Source organism: Ipomoea nil, unplaced genomic scaffold (genome assembly GCF_001879475.1).
Source record: "Ipomoea nil cultivar Tokyo-kokei standard unplaced genomic scaffold, Asagao_1.1 scaffold2647, whole genome shotgun sequence".
Classification (NCBI taxonomy): Eukaryota; Viridiplantae; Streptophyta; class Magnoliopsida; order Solanales; family Convolvulaceae; genus Ipomoea; species Ipomoea nil.
Window position 1 is genome coordinate 3,922,233 of NW_017619075.1, and position 13,454 is coordinate 3,935,686.

General features: G+C 32.6%; 1 protein-coding gene across 1 annotated transcript; it reads right to left on the reverse strand.

Annotated features, from left to right (window-relative positions):
- Positions 1-10,952: 10,952 nt before the first annotated feature.
- LOC109154444 lies at positions 10,953-12,941 on the reverse strand. Its single transcript, XM_019302233.1, has one exon. The coding sequence runs from the start codon at positions 12,939-12,941 to the stop codon at positions 10,953-10,955; it is 1,989 nt and encodes a 662-aa protein (XP_019157778.1).
- Between the last annotated feature and the right edge of the window lie 513 nt (positions 12,942-13,454).

Here is a 13,454-nt window from a genome sequence, read left to right on the forward strand (position 1 = left end):
GGTTAACAATGTTTGACTAAATGTATTTTTATTTTTAATTTTTTTATAATATTAAGTTTAATACTCCGTATTAGTTAGGGATGGCAATGGGTCGGAGAAGGCTACATTCATCACCCGACCCACCTTATATTTTCTCCGCTCACCCCCACCTTCAACCCGCATCGGGTGGATTTTTTCAAAACCCACCCCACCCCACCGGGTGCGGGTGCCTACTACGGATATCCACCACTTATTATCTTATTATTTTATTCAAAAATAATATTTAAATTACTTACACTGTTACCCATAATAAAATAATAAAATTTATTAGTGATAATAAAACTTAAAATAATAGAAATATTTAAATATAATAACTACATTGTTAATTTTTAAAAATAAACTTAGTAGTTTAGATATAAAAATAGTAAAAAGATACACGAAGTTATATAAATTTTTATAAATAACTACATACTAGTACTTATTTTACTATTATATATACATATATACACACACATGCATGGTGGGTCAGGTGGGGTTCTAGACGGGTTTTGTACATAGAACTCGAACCAACCCGACTCACTGCGGGTTTACTTTTTAAAGATCCACCTCGACCCACCACCCACCATCACCCAAAAAAACCTGATCCATGCGGGGTGGATTTGGGTGAATTTTCGCGGGGCGGATTGAAATTGTCATCCCTTGTATTAGTGTACAAAATTTATATATTTAGAAACTACACTAAAATACTATTAAACACAAAAAATCAAATTTAAAAATAAGTAGGACAGATAAAATGAGACAGAGGGAGTAACATCTAATTTTTTTATTTTTTTTTCTGAGGGGACCCTCCAATTTTAATAGATCAGAAATTTACGATATTTTAAAAGATACCCAGAGAGAAAATTAAACAAGCACATATACCTTTTGATTTTTTTGCAAGTGTAGAACGGAAAAGAAGTAGTCCTCACTCCCCTGCAACAAAATCAAGTACGAATCCTCAATAAAATTTAAGATGAAAAAAAAAATTATTGAGAAACATATCAGAAAGACTAGAAAAATCATATATATATATATATATATATATATATATATATATATATATAAAGTTTTAACATAAGGTCTAATTCTAACAGTACAGAGCAAGAATTCATGAAATTTTAAAAGAAAATGGGAAATGGATAAATCAAAATCAAATTAATTATGTACTAGACTAACTCAAAACAACAAAACAAGAAAGAGGAAAATGAAAATTAGGCCGGAAAAAAAGACTACAAGAAATCAAAGGCTGGAAGAGTATTTCTAGAATCTAACACCAAGTGAAATAAAAATTGAAGAACAATAATTAAACATCAATGAAATAAATTAGAGCAAGAACTTGAAAAAGTTCAATTTCAAATGAGACTCGCCAAAACACCGTTTAAGCAAATAATAACAAATTAACAAGCAAGGAACGAAGTTTGAGCAACGGAGGCTATATATAAGAAGTCAATGGCGAGATGAGGTGTCGCTTGCGTGATTTTTTGTTTGGTGGTACTTTGAAACGGTTTGACGTTAAGTTTCAATTCACTTTTTAATTACTTATTTGGGTTTCTATTTTACTTTATCCGGAGGTAGCTAAATAAAAATTTAAGGAAAGTCTATTACGCTAATAGCCTCTATATCTTTTACACTTAATATAATCTTGTATTGGGTTTTGTCTTTTAATTAATTATTACTTATTTGGGTTTCTATTTTAATCACTATATCCGGAGGTAGCTAAATAAAAATTTAAGGAAAGTCTATTATGCTAATAGCTGCTATTTCTTTTACACTAATTATAATTGTGTATTGGGTTTTGTCTTGTAATTAATTACTTATTTGGGTTTCTATTTTACTTTATCCGGAGGTAGCTAAATAAAAATTTAAGGAAAGTCTATTACGCTAATAGCCTCTATATCTTTTACACTTAATATAATCTTGTATTGGGTTTTGTCTTTTAATTAATTATTACTTATTTGGGTTTCTATTTTATCACTATATCCGGAGGTAGCTAAATAAAAATTTAAGGAAAGTCTATTATGCTAATAGCTGCTATTTCTTTTACACTAATTATAATTGTGTATTGGGTTTTGTCTTGTAATTAATTACTTATTTGGGTTTCTATTTTACTATATCCAGAGGTAGCTAAATAAAAATTTAAGGAAAGTCTAATATGCTAATAGCCGCTATATCTTTTACACTAAATATAATCGTGTATTGGGTTTTGTCTTTTAATTAATTACTTATTTGGGTTTCTATTTTACTATATCCGGAGGTAGCTAAATAAAAATTTAAGGAAAGTCTAATATGCTAATAGCCGCTATATCTTTTACACTAAATATAATCGTGTATTGGGTTTTGTCTTTTAATTAATTACTTATTTGGGTTTCTATTTTACTATATCCAGAGGTAGCTAAATAAAAATTTTAAAGAAAGTCTATTATGCTAATAGCCGCTATATCTTTTACACTTAATATAACCTTGTATTGAGTTTTGTCTTTTAATTAATTATTACTTATTTGAGTTTCTATTTTACTATATCAAGAGGTAGCTAAATAAAAATTTAAGGAAAGTCTATTATGCTAATAGCCGCTATATCTTTTACCCTTAATATAATCTTGTATTGGATTTTGTCCTTTCCCTACAATGTTTCACCTTAATTTTTTTTTTTTCCAAAGAGTTATATATACATACATAGAAATACTGAAATAGTATATAAGAGAATTGCTTTTGACAATAAAAATAAACACAAAAATTTAAAAGTAAAATTAAAACTAAATATTACATCATGAATGATGCAACATTCACATGCTAATATAGTCAATTTCCTATTTATAAGTTTAAGAATTAATAGGAAACTAATTAATATATTCAAATGAATTTAATTTGGAATATACCAACGAAAATATGCAGCAATTATTAAAAGAACAATATTAAAAGAAAGACCATATATGTACGTATGTATGTGAGTGTATATATACACACACACATAGATTATTTACTATAAAAATAAAAGTATAAATAATTTGAATTAATTTTTGTTAATGGAATCAAACACAAATTGAACAAATGTGGTATGTTTAATTTAAAGCATACTATTATATATTGACGTTAAATAATGAAATCTAAGTAATATTAGTTTGATATAATTTTTTTAAAAGTGCAAATGTTACATTCTATTTTCTAAATTTAAAAGATTACACATATACAATTATAATCAACTATGTTTAGTAAAATATTTAATTATATTATCAATAAATTAACGATTATAATTAAAATCAATTGATAACTATAAATTTTAGGGAAATATTTAATCATATGTTAATTCCAGATGAAAAAAAAAATTACGGAGAAACAAAAGGACTAGAAAAAAATTAGATCTTTACAGTTTACACTAAAAATAATTTATTTATTTATTTTAAAAAAACTTTCATTTCTACGGATAAACAAAGAAAGAGGTGTATTAACATAAGATCTAATTCTAATAGCGCAAGAATTTGCGGAGTTTTAAAAGAAACACAAGGAGAAACCAGCATACCTTAGGGTTTTATTGCAAGCGAAGAAACAAAAGTAGTCCTTTGATCTGCAACAAAATTGCCAGGACAATTAGTAAGTAAATTCAAGATGAAAAACAAAGATTATATTATAGAGGAATATGAAAATTAGGCTGATAAAAGACTACAAGGAATCAAAGGCTGAAAGAGTATTCCTAGAATCAAGGGAAATGAAGATTGAAGAACGTAACATTAATCAAACATTAACGGAATATATTAAATTAGAGCAAGAACTAGAAAAAGTTCAATTCAAATGAAAATAAAGACTCACCAAAACACCGTTTAAGCAAATAATAACAAGAAGTAATGACGTTTGAGCAAGGCATGCATGCTATGCTATATATAAGAAGTCAATGGCGAGATGAAGTGCTGCTTGCGTGATTTTTTGTTTGATATATTTTTTTTTTTTTTATATATTGATGTTAAATAATGAAATCTAAGTAATATTAGTTTGATATAATTTTTTTTAAGTCCGATGTTACATTCTATTTTCTAAATTTAAAATATTACACATATACAATTATAATAATCAACTATGTTTAGTAAAATATTTAATTATATTATTAATAAATACATAATCATAATTAAAATCAACGGATACATGACGACTCTGTTTAGTAAAATCTTTAATGATTTTGAATATGGTCTTAATTCATACAATCCGAATCTTTTGACATTAAAAGCGTTCTCATTTCCACCGCTCACAATATGTCAAAGCAAAATGTAATAAAAGACTTGGATTTTACTGTGTAGTAAATGAGGGGCATTTTTAATAGAGTTTTATTATGTGTAATCTAAGGATATCCTTGATCTAAATTGTTTGAAATCAATTGATTGCACTCATTGTCTATTTCATTCTTGTAATTTTACATTTAAATTTTATTTATCATTTTTGCAAATTCACAACTCACCTTGGCTCCCTCGAGGTTAGGGTACATTTTAAAATTTTATATCACTTTCACCGAGTGCAACACAAACAATTTTTTTTTTTTTTATCTTAATTAAAACTCAACTAATATTAAAAAAACAAATTAAGTTTAGAATTCATAATAAAAATTAATATAATATAAATATTATTATAACATAATAATATTTATTATTGTGTAACATCCCTTCCTTTTTGAGGATCTTCATCCCATTTTGTAAGAGATTATTGTGTTTGGCATGAATTTTAAGAATACAAATAAAACCTATGAACTTTAATTTGCCAGAGAGACATAAGAAGCTGCACATACAAAGTTTGTGAAAACATGTAATCGTTTTTGAGGAGAACGACTCCAACAGTTCCAGTGCTCTTTCCAACCTAATTTTCTGCGTTTTGTTCAAAGAAATCTGTAGACCTCTCATCTCTGCCGCTATACTAGTAATTCTCCTACAATTATATATCATATCTCTCTATGAATCTTTGGAAAAATAATTTAGGTGAAATATTGTAGGAGTTTAGGAAAAAGATAGCCCGATATAAGATTGTATTAAGTACGTGTAAAAGATATAGTTGTTATTCACATAATAGACTTTCTTTAAATTTTTATTTAATTAATTTCTTTCGAATATAGTAAAATAGAAACTCAAATAAGTAAAAAAGTGAAAACGCCAAACTGTTTCAGAGTCCTACCAAATAAAAGTATCACGCAAGCATGGCTTCATCACGTGATTGACTTCTTATATAGCCTTGCTCTACCTTCTTATATCACGCAAGCACCACTTCATTGCACAAATGCAATTGAGAGAGTGAACTCAGAGGGGAGACCACATTGTTACTATTATTTGCTTAAACGGTATTTTTGTGAGTTCTCATTTTCATTTGAGATTGAACTTTTTCTAGTTTTTGCTATAATTTATTCCATTGATGTTTAATTGTTTTCTGTGTTGCTTGGTGTGCCATTCTAGGAATATCCTTCCGGCCTTTGATTCCTTGTCTAGTTGTTAGTTGGATTTTAATTTTGTTCATTATTTAAATTCTGATTTTATATAAAAAAAAAATTTGGTAAGATTTTTTTCAGCCTAATTTTCATGTTCCTCGATGTGTTGCTTTGATGATTTTAGTTGGTCTAGTAATTTGATTTTGATTTATCCCTTTTCCATTTTCTATAATCTTTGTTTTTCATCTTGAATATACTTACTGATTGTTTTGGCAATTTTGTTGTAGGGGACAACTTTTGTTCCGTCCCAAAGGTATGTTGGTAGGGCTGGGCAATACTTGAAAAAACAAAAAAAAACTAGCCGACCTAAAATCCGTAGCAAACTACCCGAATTGATCCGAACCCGACATTTAAAACCGAACCGCTGTATAAAACCACGCCAGTTTATAAGATTCGGGTGGGGGATAATTTCACATCCGACCCGCCTGAATATCTGAACAAAGCTAGGGTAACGTATAGCTTAGTTCTGTACGGCGTCGTTTGGTCTAAGTATATCTATACATTGATAAGGAAGAAATCTTTAGTTCTCTCCTCATTTGCACAGTCGCGATTGCTTAGGTTCCTATTCCTTCTCTGAGTTCTCTCTAGCTGTTTGAGCTCTCACTTCTCTCTTAGTCGCTTCTCTCTTCTCCCTTCGCGATTCTGATTTCTTTGAGACAGAGACTCTGAGTTCTCTCTACTCTAGTCTATGTTGGTTTTCTATTTGTGTTTCTTTTAAAATTCTGTAAATTCTTGAAAATTTATTAGAATTTGATCGTATGTCACACATCTTTCTTTGTTTATCCTTGGAAATGAGAGTTTTGAAAATAATAATAATAATAACAATAAGAGTAAAGATCTGGTTTTTCTAGTCTTTGTATTTCTATATAATTTTTTGTTTTTGTTTTTGTTTTTTTTTTTTTTTGTTTTATATTGAAATTGCTTGCTGATTCGTACTAGTTATTTTGTTGCAGAGGAGTGAGGACGTTTTACTTCTTTTCGGTCTACATTGCAATAAAATCTAAAGGTATGTTGATATTCTCTGTGCATATCTTTTAAAATTCCGTGAATTTATGCTCTATTAAAATTGAATCTTATGCTACACCTCTTTCTTTGTTCATCTATCTATGGAAATGAGAATTTTTATTTTTATTTAATTTATTTATTTAGCGTAAGAGTAAACATGTAATTAGTTTTTCTAATCTTTATGTTTCTGTATTTCATAGCAAATTAAAAATGGTTAACCCAAACGAGGCAGGAGGAGGTGGCGAAGGCAACAACAATGGTGCTAACAAGGGCAAGGAGAAGATGGTGTTTGATGAATTGTCAGACAGTTCCATGGATAGGGATAGGGATAAGGATAGGGATAGGGATAGGGATGGTTTCCCACTCCTACCTTCCATATATTACGAGAAGTATGAACGGTTAGCAGAATCTCTCCACAAACAACTGCTTCTGATCAAGGCATGGAAGGAGAGATCTATGAAGGAGGGGAAAGAAAAAGAAGAAAGCCCAGCAGAACTGGAGGAGTCTACTGTGGAGGAAGAACGCATGAAGAAGATAAGAGCTGAAATCTCTGAACTCAAACTGGTGGATAGTTGGGAAGACATGAATGTGGGAAGGGAATGCGTTATGTGTTTGATTCTGGAAAAAACAGTAGCTTTCCTCCCTTGTGCTCATCTGGCTCTTTGCGAAGACTGTAATGTGCTTAATCAAAGGCTAGGAATGAACGACTGTCCTACTTGTGGAACGCCAATCGAGAAGCGGATCAGGGTCCGCTAGTTAGCTAGATCAGAGTATACTGCCCGAAAGCCATGAATGAGATCAAATCAGAGCAATAATGCATGGTATCGGATTATGGCATGCATGGATGCAAGAGTACTCTATTGCTTGGCTAGCTAGATGCTCAGCATTATTCCAGAATTTTATTAGAGTACTCTCTTTTGAAGTATTTTCCATATTATATTGTTATTTATTCTATGTTGTTTTATTAAATTATATTTCATGGTTGACTCATATATAAAGGTTTACAAAATTTCTAGCCTACTACCTACAAGATATATAGACCAACGTAACCCTTGTGGACATACTTAGATGTCTCATTAGTATTGGATTATGGGCAGGGACAAATGCATGACAGTCATCTACGTGTCTAGATCAACGAATCAGATCTAATTTTTTAAAAACGACGTGATGACATTTTTGTAAATAACTCGAATTTTGGTGCAAGTAAATGTGTTATAAGTGCAAGTAGCTGGTGCACCTTTGCAAGTAAAAAATGTAGTAAATTCACCTACAAGTGCATGTAATTTTGTCATGTTAACATTCGTGCACCTAGGTGCAATTACTTATAACTATAGATGCACCTAGTTATAACGTCAGGTGCACTTAGTATTGATGCTCAGTGTAAATTTTACTTGCACATATAATAAATTTTTACATGCATTTGTAATACATTTTACTTGCTTGTAATTTTGTCTTGTTAACATTCATTGATCGAGTACACCTATTTTAACCTACAAGTGCACCTATTTTCACTTAGAAGTGCACACATTTTCACTTACAAGTGCATGTAATTTTGTCTTGTTAACATTCATTGATCAGATGCACTTACTTTCACCTAGGTGCACCTAGATCTGAACAAATGGCGCACGCTGAGTTATTCGTATTTCGCTCCTGGGTGCAACACACACACACACACACACACACACACACACACACACACACACACACACACACACACACACACACACACACACACACATATATATATATATATATATATATATATATATATATATATATATATATATATATATATATATATATAGAATTAGGTTCAAATGTGATTTTTGTGTCCAGGTGCGATTGTGTTGTTAAATGTGAGTAATTGATCTTGTATAAATCAACGTTCAGGAGTATCAAAATTGGAAAAAAAAAAAAAAAAAAAAAAAAAGCGGTGACAATTTGATAATTTCAAGACTCACCCTAACGTCACAATAGAGTTGGTGTACATTTTAAAAATTTGCATCAGCTCCACCAAGTGTGAATACTAAACTAAATAATTAAACAATATATAATAAATACACAAATTAACCAAAGGCCTTATGGTCGAGAGACATAGCTGTGGCCCCTCAAATGAGAGGTCTCAGGTTTAAATTTCAGTATGGAGATAAAACTAAATATAATATGAATTGTATATTCGTCATTCGTGTCATTCATAACGCTCTCGGGCCCCACCTCGAAATGAATGTACATTTTAAAATTAATTTAGAACTAAATTTGCATCCGCTCCACGTTATTCTTGTAACTTCACAACTGATCTTATTCTTGTAACTTCACAACTCACCTTGGTCCTACCATTGAGAATATAATGTGAGTATTTTAAAATTTTACATCGCTTCCATTTAGTGTGAGCACAAACTATTTTCATCTTGATAAAAAATTCAAATAATATAAAATAAATAAACAAATTAAAGTTGAGAATCCATTATAAAAATTAATATCATATAAATATTATAACATAATAAGTTAATTGTTAAAAAGTTTTAAAGGTAAATGAATCTTTATCAAAATTTTAAATAAATTTCATTCATCCAATAAAAAAATTAATAGTTAAAATATTGTGCGGACCAAATTTAATATGAATGATGTGTGTATGTATGTATATATCACCTAATTTGATTATGTGACATACAAATTTTAAAATTTACTTCAATTCGTTACTTATTATCACCGAAAAAATTAATATATGTGAGCTTGATTTACTAAATATACGTGGTTTGGATGATACAATTGTTGTATATTTTCTGTGGTACACCCTAAGTAAGTTCATTTGATTATATTAATTAGTTTCCTTTTAATTCGTAAAATTATAAATAGCAAATTGATTATATTAATTCTTATTGAGACAAATTTAATATAACATTGACTAATAGTAATAGCATGCATATTTAATTATTATGTGAAGTTGTATTATTCTTTTGTCATTTATTTTTCTTTGTCAAAGCTAAGTCGCATAAAATTATGAATTGAAGGGGAAATTAAACATTTTTCTGTTAATAAAAATAACGATAAAAACAAGTGGTAATCTCATTATATGTTTTTTTTTTAATGGGCAATGAAAAAGCCCGTGTATCTTGAAATCAATTTAACACTAAGGATTCTACTTGATTTTAAATTACTAGACAATTTCGCTGTTTAATTAAATCAATTCAATCAACATATAAATAACGAAATTGAAAGCGTAAATAAAGTAAAGACACAGTAGAATTGTTACGCAGTTCGGAGCTCCTTCTCCTACGTCTGCGGGGCAACCCACGTCTGCCCAATCCACTAGATGTTCACCACAGAGTATTACAAGAGGTAACTACAAACGGCTCACAGCCTTTACCACTATAACTCTTCTAAAACACCTACTCAGGACTGAACCGTGCATGCCATACACATCTTTGGTGTAGCACTTCAGCTGTCACAGGTACTAACTCGTAGTACAGATTTAAATCACAATTAAAATAATCAATATTAAAGCAGTATTGAAGGAAGCTTGCGTATGGATATAGAAATTCAGAATTGGCAACATCCTCTTTTGATTTCCCTTCCTTTTATAGTGTACGAAATCCCCATTCCACCAAGCCTTGAATGTAGCTTCTTTATGTGGCTTGAAATCTTCTCAACCACATCTTCTTTTAACTTGATCTTCAGACTTGCTCTTTGTCTAAATCATTTCCAATAAACCTCCACCACACATTTTAGCTTGGTCCAAACTATTTATTACAATTCATGCTAACTAACATTTACATAAAATAGATTAATAAATTAGCCAATCTAATGTGTACTTATTTGTACACTTACAATCTCCCCCTTTGGCAATTTATTTGGTAAAACAATAGTATCATTATACTTAGGGAAAAAGGAACGAACAATTTTTTATTAAAATCCCATAGTATACGTACTGAACATATAAAGAAAATTAAATATGCAGTTTTAACACTTCAAAAGCTTATATGTGTGTGGACTTTTACTTTGGACCTTGGTTGATGTTGACTCACATGCTTCACTTAATTAATGAATAGAAAATTATGCTCGAATTAGTGTTGTATCAAACATACCATATGTGTCACACTTTCCATACTGTAATGGAAAACCAATATGTAATGTGTCACGCTTTCCATATGTGTCACGCTTTCCATACTGTAATAGAAAATTACTCCCCCTAACTTGAAGCTTTCCTTTCTTCACAACCATTCCAATTAAAACCAATTTATACCATGTAGTCAACATACCAAATATACCAAGTCATTCATTCTTAAGTCATTCATAGTCATACCAAAAATAGTTATAGTCATACCAAATTATTAATAACATAATCCATACTAAAAACCATCCAAAAACTTACCAAACATCCAACATCCATACTCCCCCTTTCTCCAATACTCCCCCTTTGTTTATGCCAAATAAATGACAAACAACCTGGTGAACATCATACTAGTGGATTGGATTAACTTGCAGACGGGGTACCCGATTCAGATTCATCACTCTCAGAAACAAACCCAGTGTCAGCGCCAGCAGTGGATGTAGTAGATCGAAGACGAGCATATATGGCCTCCATTCGGGCAATTTCTTCCAACTCAGCACCCAACAATTTTTCTAAGCCATCAATGGTAATTTGTTGAGATGCAACCGATGTGCGAATCTGAGCTATTGATGCTTGAAGAGTGAGGACAATTTGACGTCGATCCATGAGCGTCTGAGGTTCCTTGATCACTGCAGCTGGACGTGGAACAGGCGCAGAACCAGTGTCAGCAGATGAGGCAGGGGCAGACACCGGAGGTGTGGCAGACGGTACATTGGGAGTGATCATGAGTGTAGCTCTATCATCATAGTGATCCTTGTTCGTCAAACGGTCATCATACTTGTAGATTGAGCCATTAGCAATCACTACTTCATCTGTGTAGGGCTTGAACCCGTGTTCCTGTAGAAGTCCAAAAATGAGACTAGGAAACGGTAGATGTACCTTGGGTTCCCTATGACGCACAAAATGCGCAAGGTGGCCAAAGATGGTTTCTCCTAGATTGATAGGAAGGCGATTCCTGATCTTGTAGAGAAGGGCAGCAAGCTGGTCAGACACAAGATGATGACGAACAGCAGGCATCCAATTAGCTGAGGCAATTCGGAGAAGAACTGAGTAGACCGTGGTGAGCTTTAGGCTTTCAAGTCCGGTGTTAGGCCACGTGACAATTTTGTTGTGAGTTAAAGCAGCGGCTAGCAGATTTGGACTTGGGTCAGGAGCAGCTTGATGATTTGGAGTACCCAAATAGGAATTAATCACGGCCGGACTTAGGGGATACCATTTGTCCCGAATGAAGACTTGTTGAAATCGCGGTGATCCCTCCGAGAAAGTATCCAAGGTTAAGTTGGTGTAGAACTCGGCAGTGAGCCATCTGGAATATGGGCCAATATGTACAAGTGATGCAAGCAGAAACTGATCACGCAAAATAGGAACAATGTTGCATTTTTCTGTCAACTCCTCCACATTGATGGATTTTTCCAAAATAAACTCTCGCGTAGCATGAACTCTCCAGTCGTGCATCAACTCTTGTGACAGTAAAACAGGATGATATGTCTCCTTGGGTTGTTTCTTTTTTGAGCCAGAAAGACCAGAAGCAGTAGCTGGTGTAGGAGCAGGACCTGGTACTGGGACTGAAACTGATCGAGATCTTGTCATTCTGGGTGGCAATGTGGGCTCTCTCTTTGATTGCTTGGAATCAGACAGGCAGGTAACATCCTCCAATGCTCCAATTTTTCTTTTCCCGGCTGTACCTGAAACAGTAAGTTTTTCTTTCCCTTTTCGGGAAGATTTGCTCACGGGCACAGATATGATTGGAACAGTGTCATGGGCTGTGGATACTGGAATGGGGGTCTCTACTGGTTTTGGAGACGGAACAGGAATGGTAATGGGAATAGAAAATGCAGCACAAGTCATGGGAGACACAAACTGGGTAATATTTCGAATTGAGAAGGGTGTGGTCACATTACGCACAAAATCAGACAATGAAACAAGATTATCAGGCAAATTAGACGAAGCATTATATGGATCATCGGGAAAGAGAGGAGCACACATATCACTGGAGGTAGACCCAAACTGATTTGGCAAATTAATGTTGAAATTCAATTGTCTAGAAGCAGAAACAGGCTCATCTAAAGGTGAGGATGAGGCATGAACAAACTCGGATTGTGGCTGTGGTGGCTTAGTTGATTCGGTCGGAAAAGTCCACGGCTCCACTGATATGAACCGAGCAAGAGCTTGAATTTGTCTGATTTCCCTATCTGAGAGACCTTCAAGAAGGCTTGCATGGTGCTTGATTGTGGCTAGAACTCGATCCGTATCATCAGAGGTAAGGGGAGATTCAGCGTTGATGATATGGCGAAAAAGCTCCAATCTTTCGGATTTGGTGGTGAATATGGCGAAAGGGTTGTCATCTTCCATTGTTGGAGGAATTTGTGAAAGAAGATCTAAGGATGAAGATGAGAGTGACGGTGGTGATGAGTAAGAGAGCTAAAGAGACAAAGCATTAATTTGTTGATATATGATGGTGAGGTGATGGGTCTCAAAAGCCGTGAAGGAGGGAAAGGATTTGACTAGGTGGTAAGGCTAGAAAGTAGAGTTATAATAGGAGAGAGAGATGGAAGTTGTTTCAAATTGATATTTCAGTCCACATGTTAATTTTGTAGATAGAGCCGGGTAAGGAAACATGGATATATAGGATCCTCAATTGCGTTTTAGCTAAAATAGAGAGATAAAAGGTGAGGAAATTAAAAAGAAAATAGGAGAGCTTTAGAAATTTATTTTCCCTGTAACACAAAGTCAACAACCACGTTAGAAAAAAAATTTAATTCGACATTATTTGTGATACCTGATGTGAAAAAAAAAAAATTAGGCCGTGGGATTGCAGACTCCAAGGGCAGCTCTGAGCAGTTCAAATCTCGATTTGTCTAATGG

Bases quoted from the DNA above. Each gene is read 5' to 3' on its own strand.
- LOC109154444 (XM_019302233.1), bottom strand. From the start codon at position 12,941: ATGGAAGATGACAACCCTTTCGCCATATTCACCACCAAATCCGAAAGA.